Source organism: Oryza glaberrima, chromosome 5 (genome assembly GCF_000147395.1).
Source record: "Oryza glaberrima chromosome 5, OglaRS2, whole genome shotgun sequence".
NCBI classification, from domain to species: Eukaryota; Viridiplantae; Streptophyta; class Magnoliopsida; order Poales; family Poaceae; genus Oryza; species Oryza glaberrima.
Window position 1 is genome coordinate 22471204 of NC_068330.1, and position 13496 is coordinate 22484699.

General features: G+C 43.5%; 4 protein-coding genes and 1 non-coding gene across 6 annotated transcripts; 2 read left to right on the forward strand and 3 right to left on the reverse strand.

Annotated features, from left to right (window-relative positions):
• Positions 1-437: 437 nt before the first annotated feature.
• On the forward strand, positions 438-4573 carry LOC127774066 (transcription factor VOZ1-like). The gene is made up of 4 exons (XM_052300337.1): positions 438-822; positions 910-1320; positions 2848-3373; positions 3465-4573. The coding sequence occupies exons 1-4, from the start codon at positions 556-558 to the stop codon at positions 4184-4186; spliced, it is 1926 nt and encodes a 641-aa protein (XP_052156297.1). The 5' UTR covers positions 438-555; the 3' UTR covers positions 4187-4573.
• Positions 4574-4786: 213 nt separating this feature from the next.
• LOC127774067 (pollen-specific leucine-rich repeat extensin-like protein 3) lies at positions 4787-5867 on the reverse strand. Its single transcript, XM_052300338.1, has one exon. The coding sequence runs from the start codon at positions 5683-5685 to the stop codon at positions 4936-4938; it is 750 nt and encodes a 249-aa protein (XP_052156298.1). The 5' UTR covers positions 5686-5867; the 3' UTR covers positions 4787-4935.
• Positions 5868-5919: 52 nt separating this feature from the next.
• On the reverse strand, positions 5920-6568 carry LOC127774274 (NAC transcription factor NAM-A1-like). Its single transcript, XM_052300517.1, has 3 exons — positions 6370-6568; positions 6045-6291; positions 5920-6001 (listed from the first exon to the last, which is right to left on the reverse strand). The coding sequence occupies exons 1-3, from the start codon at positions 6566-6568 to the stop codon at positions 5920-5922; spliced, it is 528 nt and encodes a 175-aa protein (XP_052156477.1).
• Positions 6569-6877: 309 nt separating this feature from the next.
• On the forward strand, positions 6878-11445 carry LOC127774476 (uncharacterized). 2 transcript variants are annotated; one of them, XM_052300734.1, is made up of 8 exons: positions 6878-6995; positions 8042-8082; positions 8517-8618; positions 8728-8811; positions 9185-9219; positions 9678-9763; positions 10647-10712; positions 11054-11445. In XM_052300734.1, the coding sequence occupies exons 1-8, from the start codon at positions 6929-6931 to the stop codon at positions 11086-11088; spliced, it is 516 nt and encodes a 171-aa protein (XP_052156694.1). In that variant the 5' UTR covers positions 6878-6928; the 3' UTR covers positions 11089-11445. The 2 variants fall into 2 exon arrangements, with proteins under 2 accessions (XP_052156694.1, XP_052156693.1); XM_052300733.1 differs by having other exon boundaries at positions 8514-8618; positions 11054-11444.
• A 520-nt stretch (positions 11446-11965) lies between these two features.
• Positions 11966-12038, reverse strand: TRNAR-ACG (transfer RNA arginine (anticodon ACG)). The gene has a single exon. It is a non-coding gene; the product is annotated as a tRNA-Arg (tRNA).
• Between the last annotated feature and the right edge of the window lie 1458 nt (positions 12039-13496).

Consider the following 13496-nt stretch of genomic DNA (forward strand, 5'->3'; position numbering starts at 1 on the left):
CTAATTACATTAATTACTCTCCATTTAAATTTCTTCTTATTATACCCTTAATCACTCTTTCACTATTATTTATACCCCATTCAATGAGGGTCATTATAATCTTTTCTCTGAAATCTTAATATATGCTAAATAATTTAGAATTATAATTATTTTGGGATAGAGTACTAATTCGCAACCACGTGGGTTCGATAATTTATCCACAACAGTTAGTTTGTCACACTAATTCTGATCCGCTTGTTATAGACACACTATTAACAAAAACGTTCATGGCTTTTGTTCTGTACTCTATTCTCTATTGGTTTTTCAAGTCTGTTAAAGTGTTCTCAAGAACATAGTTCTACTTCTATCAAAAAAAAAAAAAGAACATAGTTCTACTTGTAAAATCTATATTTTCCATAAGCCATATATTGCGGTCAAAAAGGAAAGGAAAAGGAAATAAACCTTCTCAAGGACTTTGCTCACCAAATTTCGTCAACCGAAGGAGAGTCCTCTTCTTCGCCCACCAAACCCCATTCCAATCACACCGCCGCCGCCGCCGCCACTTTGATCGGCAGGATGGCCGGCGATCCGGCCGCCGGCGGCGACGGCGGCCGTGGCTCCTCAGGCGGCAAGGGCTCGTCCCGCTCCTCCTCGCGGCACCAGCAGTTCCGCAACCTCGCCAAGACCCGCGTCGACGACCTCCAGGAGATGTTCTCCGGCCTCCAGTCCGCCCGCAAGGAGAGCCGCTCCGCCGACGCCGCCCTCCTCGAGGAGCAGGTCCACCACATGCTCCGGGAGTGGCGCGCCGAGCTCAACGTCCCCTCCCCCGCCTCCTCCCTCCAGGCAATCCCCCCAAACCCTAGCTTCCCCCCTTCCTCCTTTACTTGTGCAGTAGATTGATGCTGACTCCGAACTGTTGCGCCGCCGCAGAACTCTCAGTCGCAGGGTAACAACCGGGAGGCGTCGGATCCGCCATCGGAGACGCTGCGGTTGCTGCAGCTGGCCGGGGCCGAGGAGGAGGATGACGCCACCAGCAAGCTCGTGATGCCGCGATCGCCTATGCCGATGCAATCTTCTCATGAGGGCCATAATCTCAGCCCCGTGCTACAGGGGGGGACTATGGCGGGGGGAGCCGCTGAGCTGATGGTTCCCCGATCGCCGCTGCAGCAAATGCCATCTTCTCATCAGAGCCATGGGCATGGGCAGGATGGCGGCCAGAATCTGCAGGGTGAGGCTGTCATGGGAAGTACTGCTGCTACTGCTGCCCCGCATCTGGGTCAGGGAATGCAGGGCGATTGCGGAGGAATGGCTGGTGTTACCAATGCAATGTTCCATGATCAGGTATTGGATTTTAACAGGTCTTCTTTTCATTTCATCGATGAGTGGAAATTGTTTGATTCTGTGATATTGATCGTGTTAGGGAGCTTATAGGCAAGGCTATTCTGTCAGTGAGAGGTTTACTTTGTGTTGTTTGTGGAGTTCACCTTTATGAGCTTGCTCAATCGTTCGCTAATACTGTCAGATGCTTCATGCAATCCTTCGCAACATTGTAGTTTTGTTGAGGCAATTTAAACTAGCAGAATGGTTCATTGTGCTTTGTTAACCTTGTTGCATTTTAGGCTTGGGCATTCAGCCAAGCAGGACACACTTTTTTACTACATACAGCGTTTTTCTGCAACTGCCAACTATTCCTTAGTATTCCCCAGAAGAAGTTAATTGCTATTTTATATGTAAGGTATGAAAATGCATCTTTTAGCAGAACAATCCATTCGATTTGAACCATTAACTCTATTTGCAAATAACAGAATTGCTTTTCCGAGGCTTGGACTATTTACAATTCATTTTTCCTTTTCAATATATTTCTCCCAAAATTGTAATATAGCATGTGCCAATTTTGGATGTAAGTTTATGTATGCAAACTAACTTCATTCTGCTTTAGATGAGATTATTAGATCTGGCAATGACCTCTATTAGTGTGTTATTTGTCTAGTCTTGGGAGGAGTACAAGTCACCAGTCACAACTCGACAGTGTCTTTTTTTGTGTACTTCTTGATTTAACTTGGATGTCCAATGCTTGAGTGCTGTACTTAAGTATGCTAGCTTCAGCAAATCTACTGTTCAATGGTGAGTAATGTGTTAGTGTGTTGTGTTATTTGTGTAGCTTTCTGAGGAGCACAAGTCCACAAAGTTTAACTTGTTCCATGGTTAACGTAAGTGTAAGTAGGAACTAATAATGGCCTCCTGAAGATGCATGTTGAGGCAGCGTGATATACCTTGCTCCAGTGAAACCAAATTTCCAAAATTTGTTTTATTTGCTAAATGTCTTTCTGAATTTCTGATCCAAATTGGTCGGTGTTCAAATTTTAGTTTTGTTAGGGTGTTCTCATTAGATGATGGATGAAACTGAGTTTACAACAATTATTCGAGGGAAAAAAAACAAATGAATAAATATTAGAAAGTTGACAAGCTGATTTTAAAAAGTTTCCTTAGAAATGCTGATGAAGAAAGTTTCTGCAAAAATTGTACCATTTAGGAGCTTGGGAAGCATGGCCACAATAATCCATAATCCGTAAGCTACTGAGAATGCACCTAAAATGTTTCTTCTTTACCACCTAATGAAGACATATGTGTTTCAGGATATCTTTTTGATGCAGCTACGCTTTGTTTGTTTTGTGTGCCTTCCAGCATGCAAATTGTGAATCTCACAATGTGCTGGTCAGTATATGCATGCATGCTATCTATTATCTGTATATAACATTTCATCTGTTTGGTGGTTGTAACCTGCATGTCCTGTTAGTGTTCATGTTGGTTTTGTTTTTTCCCTGCTGACTGCTTTTTGGGCTAAGTCTATGTTCCCTTTGATTTCAGCTGTACTATATAGATCATGAACTCAACATTGATGATTTTCTTCAAGATGATGATTATAAGATAAATCTTCCTGGCTCAAACCCAGACGGCCCCAATACCATGCAGGGGATTGGTCAGCTGGAACATCAACAGTACAACCTGCCATTAGATCTGCCACCTAACTCATTTGTTGATGCAAATAACTCTGCGCAGAGTTCTGGAGATGTTTTTTTCCACATGTCAGACTTGCTCACAACAATGTGCCCATCACCTTCTCAATATTTGGGGCCAAAATGTGCACTCTGGGACTGCGGTCGACCTGTTCGAGGATCAGATGAGTGTCAACATTACTGCAATCCTTACCATGCCGGTTTAGCTTTGAATGATGATGGCCTTCTAGGGACTAGACCTGTGATGCGTCCAAGGGGGATTGATTTGAAAGATGGCCCTCTGTTTGCTGCTCTTAGTGCAAAAGTCCAAGGAAAAAATGTTGGTATTCCTGTGTGTGAAGGGGCTGCAACTACAAAATCTCCTTGGAATGCACCTGGTAAGTTTGGCCATGTTACTTTTATCCCGTTGTTGAATAGTTATATCAGCATATTATTGTGCTAATTGTTGTTTTCATTCTGTTCTGGCAGAGCTTTTCGATCTATCTCTTCTTGAAGGTGAATCTCTTAGAGAATGGCTATTCTTTGACACACCAAGACGGGCATTTGATAGCGGCAATCGGAAGCAAAGGTCATTGCCAGATTACAATGGCCGTGGATGGCATGAATCAAGGAAGCAAGTGATGAAAGATTTTGGAGGTCTGAAGAGGTCCTATTACATGGATCCACAACCATCCAGCAACTATGAGTGGCATCTTTTTGAATATGAAACCAATGATTCTGATGCTCTAGCGCTGTATCGGCTTGAGTACAAGTCTTCTGATATTAAGAGGAGTGTTAAATCAAAATTGGCAAGCAGTCCATTGAGTGAAATACAGCAGCAAATGGTCAGGCTTAGTGCAGACAGTCCTGTGGAAAGCAAACGGACTGCTAGGAGCAGGGCAAAGGCTAATCAAAAGGATAACAATTCAAACGCCTATCCAGCTCTCAATACCCCTGTTCAAGTCAGTGCTTCAAATGCTCATCAAACAATGTCTGTCAACACCCCTGATCAGGTCAATGTTTCAAATGCATATCAAACAATGCCTCTCAACACCCCAAATCAACCCGGTCCTTCTAATGCTTATCATGCAGCATCACAGATGGACCAGATGACGTTTCTGGATGGCAGTGTTGTTTATGGACCTCATCTTCCATATGGATACTCCACCGAAAGAAGCGATTTCTACTGGAACCCTAGTGACGGGACATGAAGATAGCATATTGGGTTTCATACATTCTACTGCATCTGTCAGCTGGGAATTTTAACAGCATCAGCTAAATTATGGGGCTCAACAGTGTGGCCCAAAAGTTTTCTGATTGTATGACCTCTTTTAAAGATGGCATGTTTGCAATACAGTGCTATACTTTGCATTAACACTTGACTGTAAAAATATATCCCAGCACGCCCTAGCTCCTGTTGATGGCAAGTTAAATGGTCAAATGGCTTTTACCAGGAACCAATGCTGCTGTGCTGGGTGTATTTTTAGCTTAGCCTGAAGCCTTATGAAGTTCTGAACTTCTGAAGGTTTCGTTTTATCCTTTGTATATACCCTGATTTTCTGAGGCGTTGTGGCATCCCAGATTTGCCTTTCCGTTTCCATATGCTTCATGTCGAATAACTCGATGCGCTGCTGCGGAAAATTAAGTTGCATAATATGTATAAGTAAAATGTAATTTTATTGCCAAAACTAAAACAATTTGATACAATTTTGAGCCTAAAAATAATTAAGATTGCATGTTTTTATGAGAGAAGAAATAAGAGACAATTTAGACCATATATATGTCATCCAAAGATTAGAAATAATTTGAATGATTGCTTAATGAGAAAAGAGAGAAATAGCATTAATTACACTTAGTAGAGATGAGCTATGTAAGTATATAGGATTAGGCAACACATTGGTTCCGTGCAAAAGAGTACATTTGGATGATTAAGCTAGTGAAAAAAAAGAAGGAAAAAGATTCATCCTTCTGCATTTGTGCATTGTCCCCCGTCTTCTTGCGATGGCCTCTGCTCCTCCTCGTACACGTTCAGCGGCATTGGCGCCTGGACCTCGCCGCCGTGCGTCGTCGCCGGCAGCAGCTGCATTGGCGCCTGGACCTCGCCGCCGTGCACCATCGCCGGCTGGTCATTGTTCATCATCGGCGGCAGCTGCATTGGCGCTTGCGGCTGGTAGTTGTTCATCATCACCGGTAGCTGCTGCATCGGCGGTGGCGGGTCGTCGAACGGATCGAACACCCAATCGTCAAACGGCAGCTGCTGCATCGGCGCTTGGGCGATGTGCACCGGCGTCCACTGCGCCTGGTGCATGTGCATCGGCGCGTGGCCGCCGACGTGATGCACCGGTCGCCGCTGCGGTGGCGCTTGGCCGACGAGCACCGGTCGCCGCTGCACCGGCCGCGGCTGGAAGCTGTGCGCCGGCGACGGCATGCAGTTGTGCTGCATCGTCGGCCACCGCATCTGCGCGCGGTTGTTGTGCACCGGGAATCCTTGCTGCAATGGCGCGTGGCCGCAGAACGTCGTCGGCGGAGGCGGGAAGTTGTGCATGAGTGATAGCCCCTGCATTGGGACTTGGCGGTTGCCCATCGCTTGCGATGGCCCGCCGTCACATGGCGTCGACGGTGATGGTGGCAGCCACGGCCGCTTCGACGGCTGCTCGGCCACCGCCGCCGCCGCCACGGGCCTCTTGCCCGCCTGTTTCGCCGACCGCATGTCTCCCGCCGCCGCCGCCGCATCCGCATTGTCGCTGCCCTCCGCCGTCTCGGGACCCAAGTCGAAGACAGCGCAGGCTTCCGCCCACTCGTCGATGTCCTCGCCGCCGCCGCCGCGGACGACTTCGGCTTGCTCGCCGTCGTCCGCGCCTTTCTTCGGCGACGTGTAAATCCTGCACAACACGTACTGATCCAGCTGCCGCTGCAAGAACAAGCTCGATTTGAGCTACAGCGATTAACCCAAAAAAAAAAAAACAAGAACACAAGAGGCGGCTGACCTGGTTGCTGCTGCCGCCGGCGGCGGCGGTCTTGTCGAGCTTGTTCTCGAAGTGCGGGATGGTGAACTCGCGCATCAGCCACTTGGTCTTCTTCTCCGTCTTGACGGGGCCCTTGAAGTAGACGAGGCTGGTGACGCAGAACTTGACCCAGCCATAGCACTCCGTGATCGGGTCCTTCCCCTCCGTCTTCCCCGTCGACGCCTTCCACCGCCCGGCCTTGTCCTCCGTGCTCCGCGACGGCCGCTTCCCGTTCCTGTACTTGCGATCCCTCGGCGACAGGAAGTACCACCCCTCCTCGCCCTCGCCGCCGACGCCGCCGTTGCACTTCTCTGCACGCCATTGATCCGATCAAGATCACCAAGAAACAAGAACAACTCGATCAAAGAAGAAGAAGAAGAGGAGCGCACCATTGATGAGCCGCTCCGGCTCGAACTCGTAGACGTTCTCCACGACGATGGCGGGGTTGGGCACGGGCGGCCGGCCCTGCAGCCGGGGGAGAAGGTAGTACTCCACGGCCTCCGCCTCCCTCGGCTTGAACCTGAACCCCATCTCCCCTCCGCCGCCGCCACCGCCGCCGCTACTCTCCCCCTTTCCTAATCCCGCCATGCCGATCGCGCGCTCTCGGACGCCGTGCCGGTCTCGAGTTCGTCGAGGAGACGACGCGGAAGCTTCGATTTCGCCGGGACGCCGAGGAGCTCGAGACCCTTCCACCTCCGTGTCGTCACCGGAAATCATTTTATACTCTCAAGAACACACACGAAGAAGAAGAGTTCGAGACGGTTTTTGCGGAGACCGGTCCGGGCCAGACCGGGAGACCGGTTTGGGCCGGATGGGCCCGGTCCGGTTCGGGCCCGGATGGCTCGGCCTATAAAAGGCGCCGCGGCGAGGAGGCGAAGCAGAAACCCCCGCCGCGGGAGGAGGAGAGCAGTCGCCGCAGTAGGGCTTACGTCGCCGCCGACGAGCTCCATGGCGAGGGGCAAGTTCAAGGGCAAGCCCACCGGGGAGCGGAGCTTCTCCAGCGAGGAGCAGATCGGTAAGCTACGAGGCGGCGGTGTGCCCCACCACCACCACCCTCCCCTCTCGCCGCCGTACGGCCGTTTGGCTCGCAATCCTCGCGCGTCGGATGCTTTTTGGGTTTAATAAGTAGGGAGATTTGGTTGCTTAATTGGAGTGTCACTGATCGACAGAGTTTGTGGGATGAATGATGCTTGGTGTTTCGCTTGAACGAGGTGGCGTGTTCCGGGCATAAAACCCTCCTTTTTTTTGAAGAGGGGGTTGGGGTTTTCAGATCGGGCGATCGGGAGCTTGTTGCTCTACCATCGCAGTGTTTGGTTTGATCCCACATTGTGTGTATTTCTTATTATTATTGAGAATTTGTCATGGTTTGCAAGCAGTTTGTGCTTTGTTTTGTGGGAGAGAGGAGGGTTTAATTTGTTCTTTTAGGTTTGAAGTATTGTTTGTTTTTCACTGTTCTATTGATGTCTCTCGTAGTAATCCGTGGGTATGTTCATCCATCCAGATTCCTAAGGCTCGTGGTTTGCGGAATCGGCTATGAAGAGCTCGGTGTAACTTGTAGAATTGTTGTGTTTATGATTTTTTGAGCACTTTGCCAAATTTTTAACTGCTGGACAATCAAAGAAGAACTTGGTGTTGAATAATCAAGAAGAAAGTGTGCGCGTGTAGGGATTCGAACACGGGACCTTGGGGTAGAGAGATGCACTTGATAGTGCTGTGGCAAGGGGTGTGTGGTTTCAACCCCGAGGTCTTGTGTTCAATCCCCAACACGTTCACAATTTCTTAAAAAATATATTTGGAGGGATGTCTCTCCCTCCAAATCTCGTTTCTTTTTTGGGACCATGGGGATGAAACCACACACCCTGCCACGACGCTAGCATTAAGTGTAGTATTTTGAGAATTAAGATGGAACTTTGGGCGTCATGTTGAGTGTCATTTATTTTTGATATCTCACGAATTTGGAGCTAGTTGCTTGCTGCCTCTGCATCCTAATGGAATAGAAAATGGATAGTTTTTACACTATTTGATCAATGTTTTGAGCTTATTTCTGTATTTTGAATGCAGCTGCCGGTACTTCAGCAGGTCGTCCAAAGACCTTTAAGAAGGTTCATTCATGCCCTTTTCTTTTCTACCTAGTTATTGATATTAAACATAACATTTAGCTTGCTTCGTTATTTCTCTCTTATGCTGTGCAAACATATAAAATTTTTGGCTAGGCTGCAAGCCTATAAAAAAATACTACTTATTATTAAATTGTTCTGCTACTTTTTTTTTGGACCAACTTCTCTTTTCATTACCATGATAAATCAATGGATTTCTGATCAATAACCAATTACCATAGTTGCATAAAGCATTTCTAGCCTCTTTGGAGTCCTGTAAAAGCATTTTTTTTTTGTCAAATTGTGTTGAGACTTGAGCCCCACAGTCTTAGCTATAATTTTGCTTTGAACCAAGGTGTGCATGTCATAATGTGCTGATGATTTGATAAACTGATATGCTGCTTGTTGCCACTGTCTTGTATCATTAAATCAAATAGAAGCAATCTGAAAAGGAGGTATATGATAGAAGGCAAGAATCAGATGAGGAATATGATAGAAGCCAAGAATCAGATGAGGAAGAATCTGACAACTTCCAGAAGAACGTAAGACATTGTCCTGCTGAAAGCATGCATTTGCCCTCCTTTGACCCTTCATTGTCTAAACTATTTATTTCTTATGTGATAACTGTTCTATTTTTCAATATTATATCAGAAACATAAAGGCACTGAAGGTCTTATCGAGATTGAGAATCCAAACCTGGTGAAACCAAAGAATATAAAAGCCAAGGACATTGATGTAAGTCAAATATTTGTTTCTGTTCATGATGGAGGTAGTCTGGTAGCGATGCAGTTCTGAGGGGAAGAACATTTACAGGTCACAAGTTATATACAGAGTTAGACTGTACGTCTGCTTTAGTAATAGATTTAGCTTTTTTTTGTGTCAATTCTATTGAGTGAGGTGCACAAGTGAATATTCAGTAAAGTTATGCTAGAATGAGTGATTTTACTCCATGTACTTACCATGCCTTTCAGAATGTTATCGTCCTTGTACTTCATTGTATGTGTGGGCTTTGTGATACTGCTACTGTTATACTCTTTTCAATTAAGTGTACAAATTTGATTCATTTTTGTGTTTATATGACTACTTGACTAATTTTGCTCTGGTACAGATTGGTAGGACATCTGATCTCTCCAGGCGTGAAAGGTGGGTTTGTGTACTATGCAATGCTCCTGTCAATTTAAAAGTATTTTTCCTTCATGTGTAAATTAATTGAAAAATATAATGTTGAATGTCAACAGCATAGGTGTAAGTTTATAAGGACTGCCTACAGTTGACATCATAGAGGGATGGCTGGTAGGACCATCTCCTCTCAGGATTGTTTTCAAACAATGCTGAAGAAAAGTATTCCAATAATATTTTACACTACGATTTGTTGATATTTTTCATGTCCATGAGTCATCTTCATTGCATTTTATCTTCCTGTTTTTAATTAAGTACAATCTGCAGTCATTATTTTGAAACATTATTGGTAACAAAATGATCCTGATCCTGACCCTGACATCATTTATGGAAAATATAAAGCAGTTTTCATAATCCTTATAAACACATCAGAATGCATCGTTGCCATATTCAGCACTTTTACAAACTTTTTCCTGTTGCAGAGAGGAGCTTGAAAAACAGAAATCTCATGAGCGTCACATGAAGCTCCAGGAGCAAGGGAAAACTGAACAGGCTAGGAAAGATTTAGGTGAGGACCTAAGTAACAAATGTTTATGGCTATTCTGTGACACCATCCTTCTATGGTTTGAACTATACTTCCTCCGGTTCTATAATTTTTGACGTTTTAACTATGACACGGTCTCTTAAATATCTTTGAGGTTCTTTTATCATAATATATACAATTATAGTACTTCCTCCATTTCAAAATGTATTACATCGTTGACTTTTTGCATAACGTTTGACCATTCGTCTTATTCAAAAAAATAATTTAAATATCATTTGTTGTGACTTGTTTTATTATCAAATAAAATATAATCTTAACTTATACTTTTACATATTCATATTAAATTTTTGAATAAGACAAATGATCAAACTTTGTGCAAAAAGTCAATGGCGTCATACATTTTGCAAAGGAAATAATACTTTGTAAGACAAATTTATATATGTTGTTATAATGCCTTTAAACTAAATATTTTAAAGTTACTAATAGTCAAAGTTATAAAAGTTTGATCTCTATTTTTAGATATTGGTTTGTTTATGCTTGGATCTTGCAGGTTGTGCTCATATTTTCTGTCGAGTTCATGTAACTACACAAGTAAGAGCTTTGAAGGAATGATCTGTCATTTGACAGCCTAAACTAGTATATGGTTTTAGCATACCAGCATTAGGAAATGATGACCCACGTCATGCTATTTGCCCTTTCATCAACCAGAACCTCTTTTAAGAAATAGATACAATTCCTCCTTTGCATGTGTGTATATTTTATATTTTAGTGCAAGTATGTATGTGACTATGTGTTGTTCCATATTTCGTATGTGATGCATACTATGCTACTTTTCTTTTATTCGAGCGCAGTTACTTATCATAATCTCAAACAATCATGATATTAACTTGCCCTTTTCCAACTATAGAGCGTCTTACTTTGATACGGCAACAGAGGGCGGAAGCTGCAAAGAAGCGTGAAGAGGAAAAGGCTGGTATGTGTCTTTATCTGTTAGAAGCAAGTTTATTGGAACTTTAGAAGATTCAGATCTTAGTCTAAGTATCTTCATAAACCCAGAGCAGCTGCTATTAGTTTGTTTTGGCATGTTTTTCCATTCATCCACCCATAGCGGCTAGTTACCTAACGTTCCTCGGGAGTTGGCCATATTTGTACGTCAACTAAGAGTGACAAGCGCAATCTTACACTGACACTAACTTTTCCTTCACGTCCTTAAGCCATACAAAACTTAGTGATTGTAACTTGTAGAATAAACTGTTTGTTTCTGCCCTACCACAAATTACATGCTGATGTTTTTTGTACTTTTACTATTGACAGCCAAGGACGAGAGGAAGGCTGAGGCGCGCAAGTGACCTGCCAAGCTATTGGAACAAGAAAGAATTTTGACCCGAGCTGTGATAGCTCAACGTTACCTTCCTATGCTTCTGAATTCTGATATCACTTGAACTCCCCTATATTTATTTACCGTAGGAATAGTATGCAGTAGTTATGTAAAGTGGTTGTGGTCGACCGCCACGGGTAGATGCGACTTTTGAGCTTGGAGAGGTAGAAGTAGGAACTTGGTGGTAGCAACTTTGGTGAACAATTGTCTACTATTTGTCCTCGTGCCACGGTATTTTCGTTATGGTATTTTAGACTGTTAATGATCAATCTTTCGATAAAATGAATACTATTATCACTCTGCTATGGACTGAACAATAGCATTGCAAAACAGTATTCCTTGGGCTGTCGAGTCCTTTACTCGGTCCCAAACAAGGTTTGGCAAAAAAAAAAAAAAAAGGTTATTACTTCCTCCGTTTTCAATTAACTGAGGGTGTGTTTGGATAATAGGAAATGATGGGTGGGATTGAGATTGGAAAATGAATGAAGGGTTAGGATTAAATGGATGAAGGAGAATGAATGGTTAAGATTTAAAGAGGGGTGGAAAATAATTTCCCTTAGACATTTGCCAAACACTACCCGATGGTTTTGATTCTGGTATTTAAACTTTGACCACTAATTAACCACACTAACAAAAAGTGACAGATAAGTTTCATAATTACATTTATGATATAGCACACTTTGTTAACATGACTTGTCGATATTATTCTCAAAAGAAGACCAGTGGTCAAAATTTTAAGTAATTTTAAAACGGAAGGAACGGGAGCTTTTGTTTAATAAAAAGAAAATGTCTTCAACTCAAACGGGGAAGGAAAAGGCCGCAAACCCCAAAAAATTATTTTTAAGAAACGACTCCGCTGGGGATCGAACCCAGAATCTCTGGTTCCGTAGACCAGCGCCTTATCCATTGGGCCACGGAGTCCTTTTGAAATGCGAATTGTAGCAAATTTTTTTATTATTACTTTTATTTTATCTCGATTTCCAACCGATATATTTTATTAGAAAACTTTATATTTATAAGCTAATTTAAAATATAATATAAATTTATACTTTGTGTTTATAATAATTAAACTTCAATTAATACTTTCTTATTTGCTGTGTCCTGACTCTCTTTATTTTTATCTTCAACACCAATTAAAGCTACTATTTATGATTTCTTCATCCTTCAGTGCGTAGCCTAGGGCGCAAGATCCTAGATCCAAGTAATCATGTGGATGGCTAGAGCGACTACATCTATACTCTACTGAAGCTTGGAGATTTCTCCTGTTAATAACAGTCCATAGTCGTCATTCTGGACCAACAACACAATTTATGGCACACTGGTGTCGTCATAGCCTCCTAGCCCAGACCGCCTCAAGTTTTAATGCCCTTGATTGATTCCTGGATCCAAGCAGTGCTTCTCCTCAGCCAGTGCACACCAGCCACTACTATACCTGCATCTGCATCTGCAAATGGTGTAGTACGAATTCAGAATTCAGAGTTAGCATTGACACTGCACCAATCTCCAGCACAGCTCCGGGTCCAGTTTAGCTGTTTAGGGTGTGTTTAGTTCACGCCAAAATTGAAAGTTTGATTGAAATTGGAATGATGTGACGGAAAAGTTGAAAGTTTGTGTGTAGAAAAGTTTTGATGTGATAGAAAAGTTAGAAGTTTGAAGAAAAAGTTTGTATCTAAACTCGGCCTTACTCCAATGATTTTCGCACAGTGCCTGAACATTCCAGCGCCACAATAATCACAATCAGACCAAAAACACATCCACATGCTAGAGATTATCCACGAGTTCTTTTAAAACGCAAAAATCCTGCCCCCCTGATCATGCATTCATGCATACTGTTGCTACAGCTCCATCGACCATTTCGTTGACAAATACTGAAAATCCGTTGTAATGAGACTGAAGCGTCAATGGCATTGTCGCCTATAGAAGACGTGGTTGTCTCAGACCACGACGTCGCAACAAACAGTCACCTTAATTAGAGACCACTGTAAAGGCAGTACTTAATTTTGAGATTAGGACTTGCTGACTTGCTGTGGTGTGGTTGATTTGTGGACATTATTTCCACCATAAAAACGTAGCAGTACTAATGTACAATCATTTGGTTAATTTTCAGAACATAAACAAGAGAGCTAGTCCTCGGTAAGGACTTTAGGATAAGAAAAAGTTTCAGACTTGATCATGAGTGAGAGGAAAGCAATGACAATGCTTTGTCTCTGGAGGTCTAGCTACTAGTTATTAGTACTGGTACCAAATGCTCGAGCTTTGCTCTTGCCACAAGCAACGTCATGGGGGAAAGTTCAGTCAAGATCAAGATTGGATATATATGTAGCTAAGCAGATTCAGTCAAGATCAAGATTGGATATGCAGCTAAGCAGATTCAGTTGG

Bases quoted from the DNA above. Each gene is read 5' to 3' on its own strand.
- LOC127774066 (XM_052300337.1), top strand. From the start codon at position 556: ATGGCCGGCGATCCGGCCGCCGGCGGCGACGGCGGCCGTGGCTCCTCA. The intron at 823-909 runs GCAATCCCCCCA...GCGCCGCCGCAG, and splicing joins CCCCCGCCTCCTCCCTCCAG to AACTCTCAGTCGCAGGGTAA. The intron at 3,374-3,464 runs GTAAGTTTGGCC...CTGTTCTGGCAG, and splicing joins ATCTCCTTGGAATGCACCTG to AGCTTTTCGATCTATCTCTT.
- LOC127774067 (XM_052300338.1), bottom strand. From the start codon at position 5,685: ATGCGGTCGGCGAAACAGGCGGGCAAGAGGCCCGTGGCGGCGGCGGCG.
- LOC127774274 (XM_052300517.1), bottom strand. From the start codon at position 6,568: ATGGCGGGATTAGGAAAGGGGGAGAGTAGCGGCGGCGGTGGCGGCGGC. The intron at 6,292-6,369 runs GTGCGCTCCTCT...AATGGCGTGCAG, and splicing joins GCCGGAGCGGCTCATCAATG to AGAAGTGCAACGGCGGCGTC. The intron at 6,002-6,044 runs GTGGCTGATGCG...TTCGAGAACAAG, and splicing joins AAGACGGAGAAGAAGACCAA to CTCGACAAGACCGCCGCCGC.
- LOC127774476 (XM_052300733.1), top strand. From the start codon at position 6,929: ATGGCGAGGGGCAAGTTCAAGGGCAAGCCCACCGGGGAGCGGAGCTTC. The intron at 8,083-8,513 runs GTTCATTCATGC...TAAATCAAATAG, and splicing joins GTCCAAAGACCTTTAAGAAG to AAGCAATCTGAAAAGGAGGT. The intron at 8,812-9,184 runs GTAAGTCAAATA...GCTCTGGTACAG, and splicing joins TAAAAGCCAAGGACATTGAT to ATTGGTAGGACATCTGATCT.